Below are 14,077 nucleotides of genomic sequence, written 5' to 3'. Positions count from 1 at the left end.
ACGAAGATGGGTAGAGGGAGGTGAGGACCGTGAGGGAGGCCAGCGGGATGGGTGGTAGGGGTCAGATGAGGGCGGATGCGTCGGTCAACATTATCGGTGGAGTTCACCACGTTTTATTTAACCAAGTGACTCGGCCATTTGTTTTTGCTCCCTCGTGATTTTTGTGGGTGTGGAGAACAATGTAAATCTCGCCACTCAAAGTCAGTCTATAAAGATAGTTGAGATTCGTCTTTTATTTAGAAACTAAAACGAATGCATTCTCCCTCTTAAATGTGGTATAGTATGGGACAATACGCGGCTGCCATCCAGGAGCGAAGTGCAGCCGCAATTTGTTGAATTGCCGGAGCAGCATGGGGAACAACAATGTCGGTAATCGCCTGCTTTCCCGGCAATTTTCTAGGATCAAATGAAAACAATCAACTATCAATATAAACTTGAAAATAGGAGGAATATTGTTGGAAAGTGTTTTAGTAATAACCATTGACTACTATTCTATACAATCAATAAAATCTTCAAATTTATCTACAAAATTAAAAACAGACGCGGAATTAGTTTGTTTAGTTTACAGTGATTGAGAAAGTCTGCCCACAATCGATTTTTTTCTTTTCTTTGAAAACCAATCAGCTTATCCAAGGAGTCCATATTGATTATGGTCATATATATATATATATATATATATATATATATATATATATATATATATATATATATATATATATATATATAATGTAATAAGTTATAGGCTACACCCCTTATTAAGGAGCTATAGGCCACATTAGTTTCTCTCTCTCTCTCTCTCTCTTCAATCACAGCATAGTTCAAACTAAAGGAACTAGTTCCTCAGAGAACTCCATATTGATTGTTAATGTTTTGATGCAGCGGCCACCTGCTACCGAGCCAACGTCTGTTCTCCACCTTGTGAATATTTTCTTGCGAAAGTAGCGAAACCGAGGTGCTGCGGGTGGAAGAAATGCCCCGTGTAAAATCTTCCTTTATTCGCTCAGAACGTGAGTGCAAGTGGAGAGGCAGATTATTACTTTTTGTCTTAAGTTTCAATATTCTAACACTTTTTTAGTGTCCAAACAAGACTCAAGTTGCATTGCTCCAAAGCAGGACCTCGTAAGTGCTCAACAGGTATGTACTGTACAAGCAAACAAGTCTGGCAGGCGGATGGCGGCGAAGGGCAGCTGAGGGAGAGGACTGTGAATTCCCCGGCGTGCTTAAGGCTGTACTGAGTCTCCATTTGGTGTCCACCATGTTCTAATTCTTAATAGTTTTGTCACTTTTTTTTTCCTTGAGTCGAAAGATGGAGTAAGAGGAGGAGGTTGAAGAAGAAAAGAGTAGGAAGAGGAAAAGAAGAAAAGTTAATAACCATATTACAAAAAGTTACAATCGATTGTTTTTTATTGTAATTGAAATTTCATTAATAGTTGTTACTGTGCGTGATAGACCAAGGCTTTTTGGGGATCAGCTGAACCTTGCAGGGCCTCTGAATACACAGTGACTCGCACCTAGGAAAGTGTGAAGGTCAACTGCACTGCCTGACTGCCTGGAACAGGAGAGTTGTCAGGTGCTGCGGCTGCACCACATCACAACGATATCTGGCTGTTATTTATTACGTTGTCTCCTATTGTTTTCTTGACGTGAATGGTCAAAATAGGAATGTTTGGATTTTACATTCCTTAGAGTTTAGTATGTGAAGAGGAGATCTGATAGTTATTTCACAAGTCATATTGAAGATTTAAGAACGATTTAAAATATGTAACATTTTTAGGATCTGGATAGGATAATAAATGGGTTCACGCTACATAAAAATCTAAAGAGAAAGAACTGGTTCTCAAATAGATTAGCAGATTAATGAAACACTCAGTAATGAAGATCTCATGTGGTCATTAGACAAATTTATGGATGAGGATGATAGATGGAAATACATACATAAATATGTCCGGAGAGCATCAAATGTGATGGACACCGGGACTAAAACCAACGAATGTTTCATACAGGATTACCACATGTAGGTTTGATGGCTTCTTAAAGTATTCCTTACTGTCTTTTCATAGGTTCTAAGACAACAATTATTTAAAGAAAGACAATTAATAAGGTATGAGGATCAAGAGTTTTTACTCCCTATTTAGTAAACTTTTATGAGTAAGGTCCCCCATCCATGTAAATTATTCTTCATACAAGGACAAATGTTCAGTTAGCAGCTGAGAGGTAGGAAACAATCAAGATATGATGCAGAATGGTTAACATCATGGAGACTGATTTAGCAAGTAATAAGATGTGAAATTTACCGTTAGAACAATACTAATAATAAAAGAAAAAAAAGCCCTGGTATACTCAACATAGTATAGGATGGGAACAATTAAGTGCTAATGAATAGGGGTTGTTGTGTAAAAGATTGTGTTGCACAGATTGGTGAAAAGATTGTCATAACAATACAAGGTTTTCCATGCCATATTCAGAAACTACAGAAAAATCTGAAGTTATATAGGTATTATGTGCCTACATAACTTCTTGTGGGATACATAAAAATAGATAAAGGTCAGGTTCATCATAGGGCACCAAGAGATGACCATTCAGCTGCCCATCCTAAATGCTTGTACAATCTCATCACCTCCTAGGGCAAGTCCAGGTAGGATGCTCGAGCCAGCAAAACAACTGTATCCATCCTTCACTGCATGCAAGGACCTTGGATTGGTGCATGCAATCTTCTCTCTCCCTCTGCCCCACACCACCATGGCCATATAACATAATATGTTGGCAGAGCAACTCAAGTCATACCATAAACACTTCAGCCATGTTATTTCTGCCAGGTAAAGGAGAATGCACCAAGGCTGTAGGTCTGACTACTTGAAAACTTATCTGCATCAACTTTTAACAGGAAGATATTCTCAATAGATCTATCTGGTTCCCAACACAATGCTATATATATGCCACATTGACAATTCAGTCTCCAGATATTGGGAAACAAAATCAAGTAGGAGCTCAGTTTTGATGTCAAAAGAGGAGTCATCCAGTGCTTGCCTGTCAGGGAGGCTGCATATTGATGTGCCAGGATGGTTATGATGGTCAAGAAACCAGGTAAAGCTTAACACATGGGTCTTCATAAGATGAATGCATGCAAGATTGAGAATGTACTCCTCACTCATGAATATCTGTAAGAACTAGCAACATTGTGAATTGAGTCCAGATGTGAAATCTGAGGATAGACACACCTCACCAGAGACACTCACACAAGCACCACTACCAGAAGAGCCTTTCCCTTGAAAGGCAAATATAACAGCAAAGATGATTGAAAGATTGTTATGTAATGAAATCATTAGGATTAAGAGTCTTGGCCTCTGGCAGCTGCTGGGCAATGACTGTCTTCCTGCCTGGCTTGAGACCAACTCTCACATTGCTGCTAAGCTGGACATTTGTGGGATTGCCACCAAGCTGGACATTAGTTGGATAAAAATGCTACTGACAGCCAGGCTTTTCTTTATCTTCACCTCTTAGAGCATAACACATTTTCAGCAATAATAGCCTTCTTTTACAATATATGAACAATTAGGTTCTGCCTTACTTCTGAACATCCTTGTCACAATTCAACAGCTGTCACTCACCCTCATATGATTTCCATTCAGAATTCACATGTATCAGAAATGTAGCTTCTTTGTCTCAGTATTCCTTCTCTTCTTTGATTACCCTCAGGCCATTTATGAGTAATAAATCAAATAAATAAATCAGCACTGGAGAACTTTTATTACTATTTTTTTGTGGCATATAAAAATATGACTCCATCTTTCTAATGGTGCAGGGTGTAGGTTCATAAGTCTGCTGGGATTGCACAAATTATATCCATGAACACCATGACTAAGAAAAAAAAATCAGGAACATAAGCATAGAAACAAATTAACAAAATTCAATATAAATGCAAATGAAATAAATATTATAAAATAAGATACTTTCCTAAGAAACTTGCAAAATACATGTACTGTATATATTTCAGGAAACAATGTAACGATTTCTTTTATCTAGTTAGTTAGGATTACTTTTGTCTAGTTATTCTAGTCAATAGTAAGTGAAGAACATATATTAATTGATAAATAAATGATATAAAAATATATAATGAATTTTTTGGAATGGAAAACTGAAGGCAAAAAACACATTTAATGTTTTTAAAGATTTTTTTTCATGGGGGGGAAAAAAAAAGTAATAATGAAGGAAACCATTACTAACCTTTCCTTCAGCTCTGTAACAGACACTGAGCAAAATATCACATACTGTTGGTAAGGAATTTTATCTTAATTTTCGAAACATGAGGCACCAAGAGCCTGAGTGACATAAGTGACTTGTGGCCATAACTATTATTTTTGTTGCAAAGTCTTCCCCATCCTTCCTACCATGATGGGAGAATGTGGACATCAGAATGGATCACACAATAGCCTACATGAGCTTTGGAAGCATCTGATGGTTTTATTATTCTTTTCATTCTATAATCCTTTACAATAGTCTTGTCATAATGTCTATTAGTTCTTTTATTTCAGTTTCTTCCAGTTTAATCTTTAGGTTTGTATCATTCTTTTCATTTGTGTTTGGCTTAAAATGTACAAGTATGTCACTTTTGTTTTGCTTCATAAAATTGATGAGTTTATAAAAAAAAGACTTTTTAATGATTGTGATTCCCATTAGTACATAAAAAATAAAACAACTTTGATAAAATGAAGAAAATGAACAATGTGTGGATGACAGATACAATTTCAATGTAGCTGGGTGATATCTTTAACAAACTATAATTTTATTTTAATTTCAAAATGCACTGTAATTCAACTACATAGTTGTAAAGAGCATAAATTGCTGAATATTTTGAAACCAAACATTACTTTCCATCTCAATCCATTGATGTATTGATTTTGAAACTTGCAAAATTTTGACAAATATTTTTCTGTTGTTAATTTTCAGCCCTTATATCACTCTGGCTCTGGGTGCCTCTTAGGACATGTATTCTATCAAAACCCACTGGAACTGCCACATTCCTTTGCAGATTAGTGGAGCCTTTAAGTTTTGCTGGCCTAAATAAGACTGGCAACAGTGACAAGATACAATGGAAAACTACATCATCTCTGACTTTTCTTGAGGCAGTGTACAGCTTTTAAAGTGTGTGTGTGTGTGTGTGTGTGTGTGTGTGTGTGTGTGTGTGTGTGTGTGTGTGTGTGTGTGTGTGTGTGTGTGTGTGTGTGTGTGTGTGTGTGTGTGTGTGTGTGTGTGTGTGTGTGTGTGTGTGTGTGTGTAAGCTTTCATGTGCACACATAACACATCAAGAGCTCTCAATACTGAGGTATTCTACATTTATCTTATTCCTCAATCAACTATTGCTAGACTGACTGAAACCTCTTGATGACATGGTTTTTATGACTGCACTCTACTTGTGCTGCAGACTAACTGACTGAATGACATTGAAGTATAACATGAGGGATGGTGGTGGCTGACTAACACTGCAGTGAATAAGAAAAGTACAGCATTCAACAATGGAAACAAAAAGAGGCAGGTGTTAATAAGTTTGAACATGTTAAAGTGTTTATCTTCTTAATTCTTGTTTGGACAAGGAAAATTGTCTATGCTGTAACTATCTGTCTGGTCAGGCTGAGCTTAAGTTTACCTATAATGAAACATAGAGAGACAACATACATGTGTGGAGGACATGACAGTCAGTTCACCTCTTGAGAGAAAAAGAGGCTTCTACAATATATATAGTATTAGGAAAAATATAAAATGAAAAGTATGTTGCAGTACCTTCACCATCAACTCCAACATCTTACACTACCAACACTCTGGTGAAAAGAATAACTTACAAGATGTAATAAAAAAAAAAAATTTGATATGGATAGACTTGTTCTATCTGGTGTAAAAAGGTAAGTAGTAGTAGTAGTAGTAGTAGAGCAAAGAAGACATTCTTAAGGCTAGACACTCTCTCTTCTGTTTCTGACAATGATGTTGGGCCAGTAAGTGCTGCAAGACACACCTCAGAACTCAGGAAGTGCGAGGGGTCTCACTGGGAGTCTTAGTGGCCTCCCCCCGGCCCTCTACATGTGCCAGCAGTTCTCGCAGGTTTGCAACCTCCCCCATGAGCTCGTTGATCTGTGTGCGCTGGGATTCAATAATGGCTTCCTGCTCCTTCACCTGCAGCAGCAATGGCAACAATTTTGGAATAAGAAGTCATTGATGAGGAAAACGTCTGAATAACAATGCAAAATCATCACCACATTATATAGCAATGCCAATCAAGAACTAATTAAAGAACTGACTGATATGAGTTTAATGTGTTGTAGATCCTGCTCACATTACAATTTTTATCTAGCTTGACTCATTTTTAACTTGCACAATTTTGTATTAAGGAAAACTGCAGTAACCAAGTGATTAAACTAGGAATATGCATGAGCCAACCTGTGTCTGCATGTGGAAATAGTTCATAACCTATAGACATGGCATCACAAGAGGAACAAGATGTTAGTCAAGATTTCATAAGCATCCTTTGTCTTTTTTAGATGTTTGTAAGACGGTGTTTGGTGGTGGTTATCGAGCAAATTAACTCTATATTGTTCCATTTTGTAACTACTTAGTGTTAACTACTAGCTCGTTTAGATATAAGCAGAGTGAATGGAGCACTGTGAACAGCGAACCAAAGCTCATGCAGGTAGGTTAAGCCAGCAGTCTGTCTGCAGTACAGCAGCTGTGAATTTATACCTTAAAAGTGCTAGAGATTGGTAAGTGTTCGCCTATTGTATTTGTGATAGTTTTATTTAGGAAAGTGAAAATGCTGTTACTAATGTTCTCTTATTATGCATTATGTATAACATTATGTTATCTCTCATGTACAAGTTAATCCTTTTTTTTGTCAGTTTTTTGTGTTTTCTTGTTTGATTGTGGTATGGCATCTGCATAGTGATTTGATAATAATTAGTAGTTCCCCTAATGCCTTCATGTAAAATTAATTGTGAACTGAGTAAAGTTACAAGCATAATTATTAATTTGTTACGGTATTTAAATTAATTAAGGGTACTTTTACAGTTGGACCGTTCACTTCTACGTTCACCTTACGTTCACCATATGGGTAACAAAGTAAAGCACCATAAGAACATTAAACGAGTGTCAATAACCTGGCGTACCAACACCTACAAGATACCCTTCCTTAGTGCCCTGGAGTGGGCGTTAAATATTTTTTGTTGCTTTTAATTAGTGCTTCTTACACACACATACAAAGAAAAAAGTTAAATAAATGAATAAATAAACAATGAAATGAAAGAAATCTAAAAACTTAATAAACTTCACAATATAATACTACCAGCATTTCTTAGAAACTCCTTATGAAGAACACACCAAGTCACAGAAAACTCAGACTAAAACAAACATACAGCAAAAAAGTGAACTCTACAGCTAAACATTTATCAGATAAAACTTTCTCTCTCTCTCTCTCTCTCTCTCAACCAGTCACCTTTTCCTCCAGCATGTGGCAGTGTTGGACAGAGGGAGTGAAAGAGCCCAAGGTCTTCTTGATGTGGCCAAGGGCATCTGTAGGCCTCTCCTGCTCCTCATACAGATGCACCAAAGCATCAGTGAGTGCAGACATCACTCCTGTTTTCTCAATGTAAGTGCGGAACTTCTCACGTTCAGAATCCATGCTCTGCAATGCAAAAGAATTAAAGTTTGTTTCTCAAATTGCTCAACTAATCAATTAGTGAAATAGTATATATACATACATACATAAATCTTATGGAAGTGTCTATTATGTATATATACGATTTTGTTTTTGAGCCATGTCAATTTTGTTTGTATATATGACCTGTTAATACTAGTAATAAAGAATATTTTGAAGGAGTGATATAATAAGTGCTTGTGTGTATGTGTGTGTGTTTACTAGAGATGTACCAATGCATCGGTATCGATATCGGAATCGGCGGTATCGGCCCAGTTTTTTGGTATCGGTATCGGTATCGGCTTATTTTATGCCGATACTTCCGATACCTAAAAGGAATTTACTACTTAGTGATATATTTGATATAAGATATTGATGATACCAAATTAATATAATACGGCGTATTAAGTTTCCATGGTGATTACCGTATGTCATAGAATACTGTTTTCTGTGGTAATAAGCCACAACCTAAAAAATTAGAATAAACTAAACTTTTTTCTATTTAATTGAAAAGATTAGATGAAAGCTCATTTTTCTGAATTGGTCTACTAATGTCTAATGAATTAATATCAAAGGATGTCAGATTTAATTAAAGAGAAACATACACAACAAAATGAGTTTCTTTTGCTAATATTTTGTGTCTGTTTTACAATTTTAATAATTTTGAAAATATTTTTGATCACCAAAATATCGTCAATAAAATTAATAATGAAAATGCACAAGACCAAATGGTCGCTAAAGGAGTAAGAAGTAAGAATTTAAAACAACTGACAAGAATCAGAAGACTGAGAAGATATTCATTCCAATTACTGATTAATTTACCTTTGCAAATGGTTTCAAAAAGCTTCTAGAATTGCTCCTATTTCACAAATGTTCTCAGAAGGACTTACAGCATCCCCCAAAACAAAGCCTCCCATCTGATAACGCTCGCTGTCCACCAACTCATCCTGGTGTCCAGTGCAGTAATCACTATAAGTAGTAGTATCGATATCGGTGGTATCGGTATCAGTATCGGAATCGGCCAAAATTTTGGTATCAGTACATCTCTAGTGTTTACCTACTTATAGTATAGTAATACAAGACAGGAGATACATCTGTCTTTTCCCAATAAATGTACGTCCCTCACTTTTATCACCTATTCTACCATGTGTGTGTGTGTGTGTGTGTGTGTGTGTGTGTGTGTGTGTGTGTGTGTGTGTGTGTGTGTGTGTGTGTGTGTGTGATTCACCTCGGTCGCCTGCTGGTCACCCAGCCAGTCTTCCCCATTATGGAGCGAGCTCAGAGCTCATAGACCGATCTTCGGGTAGGACTGAGACCACATAACACACAACACACACCGGGAAAGCAAGGCCAAAACCCCTCGAGTTACATCCCATACCTATTTACTGCTAGGTGAACAGGGGCTACACACTCAGAGACTTGCCCATTTGCCTCGCCGCTTACCAGGATTCGAACCCGGCCCTCTCGATTGTGAGTCGAGCGTGCTAACCACTACACTACGTGTGTGTGTGTGTGTGTGTGTGTGTAATTCACCTCGGTCGCCTGCTGGTCACCCAGCCAGTCTTCCCCTTTACGGAGTGAACTATGAGCTCATAGACCGATCTTCAGGTAGGACTGAGACCACATCACATACAACTTACACCGGGAAAGCGAGGCCACAACCCCTCAAGTTACATCCCGTACCTATTTACTGCTAGGTGAACAGGGGCTTCACATTAAGAGGCTTGCCCATTTGCCTCACCGTTTACCGGGACTCGAACCCGGCCCTCTCAATGTGAGTTGAGCGTGCTAACCACTACACTACGTAGTGTGTGTGTGTGTGTGTAATTCACTGTTTGATCTGCTGCAGTCTCTGACGAGACAGCCAGACATTACCCTACGGAACGAGCTCAGAGCTCATTGTTTCCGATCTTCGGATAGGCCTGAGACCAGGCACACACCACACACCGGGACAACAAGGTCACAACTCCTCGATTTACATCCCATACCTACTCACTGCTAGGTAGACAGGGGCTACACGTGGAAGGAGACACACCCAAATATCTCCACCCGGCCGGGGAATCGAACCCCGGTCCTCTGGCTTGTGAAGCCAGCGCTCTAACCACTGAGCTACCGGGCTGTGTATCATGTGTGTGTGTGTGTGTGTGTGTGTGTGTGTGTGTGTGTGTGTGTGTGTGTGTGTGTGTGTGTGTGTGTGTGTGTGTGTGTGTGTGTGTGTGTGTGTGTGTGTGTGTGTGTGTGTGTGTGAGAGAGAGAGAGAGAGAGAGAGAGAGAGAGAGAGAGAGAGAGAGAGAGAGAGAGAGAGAGAGAGAGAGAGAGTGTGTTTGTGTGTCTCGTATCTGTCCATGCTGGTTACCTTGGCAGCAACATGGTCATCAGAAGACAAACATTGCTCTCCGGGTAACAGACAAATGTGGTAATCTGGAACCACACCTGTGAATCTTCCCCGTTTGATCTGCTGTCAATATCAATTCATGACATTCTCAATAGTAAAACTGTGCCAGCATACTGTGGCTAGTCATTGTTTGTAGCATCACACTGCTTATGTTCCATTTCCTACTAAGGTTCTCAGGTTATTGTGTCCTTAAGGGAGGGTGCAAGGGGGCAAAAATGCTTATTTAGGTAAGGTTAGGTTTGATTACTATCCTTAAAGGGGATTTTGGTGGTGAGGGGGGCAATGTATCTCCCTTTCTTGTTAGAACAAGTTAAATTAGTGTCCTTAATGCAGGGTTCTAAGACGGTGGTTCCAAGTGAAGGCATCCATTATTAGGTTAGGCTAGAAATATTCCCCAATATCAAAATAAGGCATACTATCCTTAAATTTTTTTTATTTATTTATTATTTTTAATAAATGTCCAATTTTGACCTTATATTGGCCTTCTTCACCCTAAAATACAACTTTCGCACCAGGTCCCTAAGTATGTTTGTCCTGGCAAAGGACAACAATAGCATGCATAGATTTACCTTGGATTCATTCAAATAATTGATTTCATCGATAATTTCTTGATTTTGTCTTCAAAATTTTAAAAAGAATAAAGTTTTGTAAGAATTAGAGGATAATAGGGAAATAACCATAGATTCATCTCTCAAGGTTAGTACACACATGTTAGATAGAATTAAGGTAGAGGAATATCCTGCAATATTTTCAAATTTTATGAAACTTATTAAAGCAATGAAAAACAAGTATGTATAAGGTTAGTAAATACTGAGAGGCACACCTCCTACCTACTCTTAACCGAGATGCGGCCAGCACCAGGGCAGGTTACCTCCAGCTCTGCCTTGGAGCTCACCTACCTCTCCTTCTCTCACTTGTCTACCTAGTCCTACTCAAACTGCTCTCCCCCCCATGAGGCCAGTGTGAGGCTCAATGAGTGCTTTGCTGTGACCTCAAACATGTTCCTCACTAATAATGGACCTGTATGATGTGTATTCTGTGTCTGCCTTGGTGGTGACGTGGTGAGTGTAATGTGGACCTTCTGCCTATGTCCTGGTGTTCTTTGAGCACTCCTGTAGTGAATGTGAGTGTGTTATGGCAAGAGTGAAGTACAGTTAAGTCTGCCTGGTGTTTTCTTGTCTCCCAGCCTGCTCCTACCTCTCTCACTAAGCACCATAGTCTTCCAGCTGCTCCCCTCTTTCCCAGTCTCCAGTAGTGGCAACTTGGGTGGAGATAACAATATGCTTCAGAAATATATTATAATGCCCTAATGAATTTTCTTATTAATCTTATCAATATTTACCATGTTCCCTGTAAAAGAAAAAAAAAAGCCATTTTCAAACAGAAACAGTAAACAGATACATTCAAATCACCAAAATCTCCCAGAAAATAGTATTTCTGTCACCCAATTTGAGACGCTCAAGAAAGTAAAAATTTACCATTGCACGATACTCTGCAACCTTAATTCTATTAGAGGTTTAAGTATAGGTAAATATCTAGACATAAGTAGTAGGGAATGCATCAATGGTTTAATCTTTACGTACATCATCAGTTAAGTATTAGTGTGTTTTTATCCCACAACTTTCTTGGTCTTCATAGCCCTCCCTGCTACAGGTTTTATTTTTTATTTATTTATTTATTTATTTTATTTTTTTTTTTTCGTTGATATCATGAATGAGGACAGGGGTAAAACTTATTCAGTAGCACTAATACTAAAGGAGTAATTTGCAGGAAAATGTGTAAAGAAGAAAAGTGTCTTGGAAAGATGCTTACTTTTCAGTGATGCACTCTTTCATGTCAGAGAGACTGAGGAGGACACTTAGTAATATTTAAGCATCAACTTCGAGGGAAAAGGCCACGGTATCTCCATATTCCACGATATAAAGTCTGTGTCCGTAAATTACTAGCCAAGGATGAAGCACATTTCTCATTTTGATTTACAGGCCGAAACTGAATTTTATTATTTCCCTGCCTGCCATGTTGTCTACTAACAGACACGTAACGCTACGACAACAGTACATCGTACAGGACACTAACTTACCCTAACGGCTAACACGAACGCAGAAACTATAAATGACCCGATCACCGAGACGCGCCTCGCCCCGATCACATTTATTTGAATTAAAGCAAATATGAACCACCTCACCACCTACCGACTCTGCACTTCTCTGTAACTTATATAACTGGCTATTACTACTACCACAACTATCACTGTTATTACTCTAACTGCGACTGCTATTGGTGCTGCTATTACCACCGAGCCTTGGAACCGATAAGGCAGAAGGAGGCAGAGCACGGGAGGCACGAACCTTGATGCTACTCGTCCTGTCCATGCTGGCGGCGGTGCTGTGTTGTGATGGGACGATCAGTCAGGGACCTGCCTAATAAAGAAAAATAATGTTGATGGAAAAACAGAACTTATGAAAAAAAAAAGTGTTACAACCACATATTTGAGCCCCATTTGGTAATTTGGTATATCTATCTCTTTCTAAACATTATTTTCACCCATTCACTCCGTGTTATCTCATCTGTTCTTTCCTGCCTACATGTATTGTGATTTTGTCACTTTTTGAGGAATTTATATCTACCAAAACATTTTGTGAATAAAGAAAACAACTATCTGAAAATCTGTGATAGGAAGGTATACTGCGGTACCTACAGGATTGGTTGTAAAAAAAATAATAAATAAATAAAATAATAATAGTAATGAAGGAAGAGGTGGAAAGAAATATAGGTTTAAGTTGAGTTTATTCCCGACTTTTTTTTTTTTTTTTTTTTTTTTTTTTTTTAGTTTCACTTGTGGCTTCAGGAGAACCACAAGCGAAACTATAGTCGGGAATAAACCTGTGTTTCTTTCCACCTCCTCCTCCAACTTGTCCGAGTGTCTATACAATAATAGTAATAATAATAATAATAGTAATAACACCTAGGTACCCAAAACTACGTATCTAGATAGATAATCATTATCAAATGAACATATATATGATTTGATAAGTTTATTGTTGAAAAAAAAGTACACCAATGGAGATGGGAGGAGCCTGCCACCCATTCCCCAAACAAATGTTCATAGAAAACTAATGTTTTGCAGTACAAAAATAAATAACCTTAAGTATATTTACATTATTTACAAAGGTGGAGCAAAAAGTGAGAAATCCTTGAGGATGGCAGGGATGATGTCATTGTTGAAGAACCAGCTTATCATTGGTGGCAGGTCCCAGTTACCCTGTGGGCGGAAATGCACCAGCAAGGGACACTCCATGACATAGTGGGCAAGTGTGTGCCCTGCAAGACTGTGACACAGCTTATAGGGCACAGCAGCAGCCCCACTGACCTCCCAATAGTACCTGTAACCCAGCCTGAGACGCATAGCAAGAAGGTCATGGGCGACACTTTTCCTGTCATAGGTGACACTGCTGGTGTGGGAGACATGTACATAATGGATTGAACTGGGACTGCCTTTCCCATAACAAGTGTCAAGGTTATGAGCAATGGTGCTGCAAACATGACGTTTAAGCTGACCCTTGATGTTATTATAAGTGTGTTCAACAGGACAGTCAGCAATGTCCTCAGTAAGGAGTGACGGGCAAGAACATCAGCTTTTTCATTATGGGAAATGCCAACATGAGAAGGCACCCAGGTGAAACATACTCTGAGATTATCTCTCCAAGAGATCAATGACACCAAGACACTTGTTGATGAGATCACAATCAGCAGGGGAAGGAGACAACAATGAATATAAGGCACCCTGACTATCAACAAAAAAGTAAACATCTTTCCCCAAAGGAAGGACAATTTGTAAACCTTCTAGCATGGCATATAGTTCTGCCCTTGTAGAGGACAGGTTGTCAGGAAGCCTCTTGGACACCTCAGTGTCAGTGTATTCAGAGGGAGAGGTGTAGTTGCGGATGAACAGGCCACATCCAGATTTGCTGCCATCCACTGAACCATCACAGTAAACATGTACA

The 14,077-nt window shown here is 38.6% G+C and overlaps 1 protein-coding gene across 1 annotated transcript; it reads right to left on the bottom strand.

The window, feature by feature from the left end:
• Window positions 1-3,728: 3,728 nt before the first annotated feature.
• Window positions 3,729-12,559, bottom strand: LOC123518640 (c-Myc-binding protein-like). Its single transcript, XM_045279561.1, has 3 exons — window positions 12,422-12,559; window positions 7,478-7,666; window positions 3,729-6,165 (listed from the first exon to the last, which is right to left on the bottom strand). Exons 1-3 carry the CDS (start codon window positions 12,443-12,445, stop codon window positions 6,016-6,018), a joined length of 363 nt encoding a protein of 120 aa, XP_045135496.1. The 5' UTR covers window positions 12,446-12,559; the 3' UTR covers window positions 3,729-6,015.
• Between the last annotated feature and the right edge of the window lie 1,518 nt (window positions 12,560-14,077).

Source organism: Portunus trituberculatus, chromosome 44 (genome assembly GCF_017591435.1).
Source record: "Portunus trituberculatus isolate SZX2019 chromosome 44, ASM1759143v1, whole genome shotgun sequence".
In the NCBI taxonomy this organism is placed as follows: domain Eukaryota; kingdom Metazoa; phylum Arthropoda; class Malacostraca; order Decapoda; family Portunidae; genus Portunus; species Portunus trituberculatus.
The sequence above is the reverse complement of the archived record's forward strand: the minus strand, read 5'-3'. Positions and strand labels throughout refer to the sequence as shown.

Excerpts from the sequence above, each read along its gene's own strand:
- LOC123518640 (XM_045279561.1), bottom strand. The coding sequence starts at position 12,445 with ATGGACAGGACGAGTAGCATCAAG. Across the intron at positions 7,667-12,421 it reads ACAGGACGAGTAGCATCAAG|AGCATGGATTCTGAACGTGA; the intron begins GTTCGTGCCTCC and ends TTTGCATTGCAG. Across the intron at positions 6,166-7,477 it reads GCCACATGCTGGAGGAAAAG|GTGAAGGAGCAGGAAGCCAT; the intron begins GTGACTGGTTGA and ends TTGCTGCTGCAG.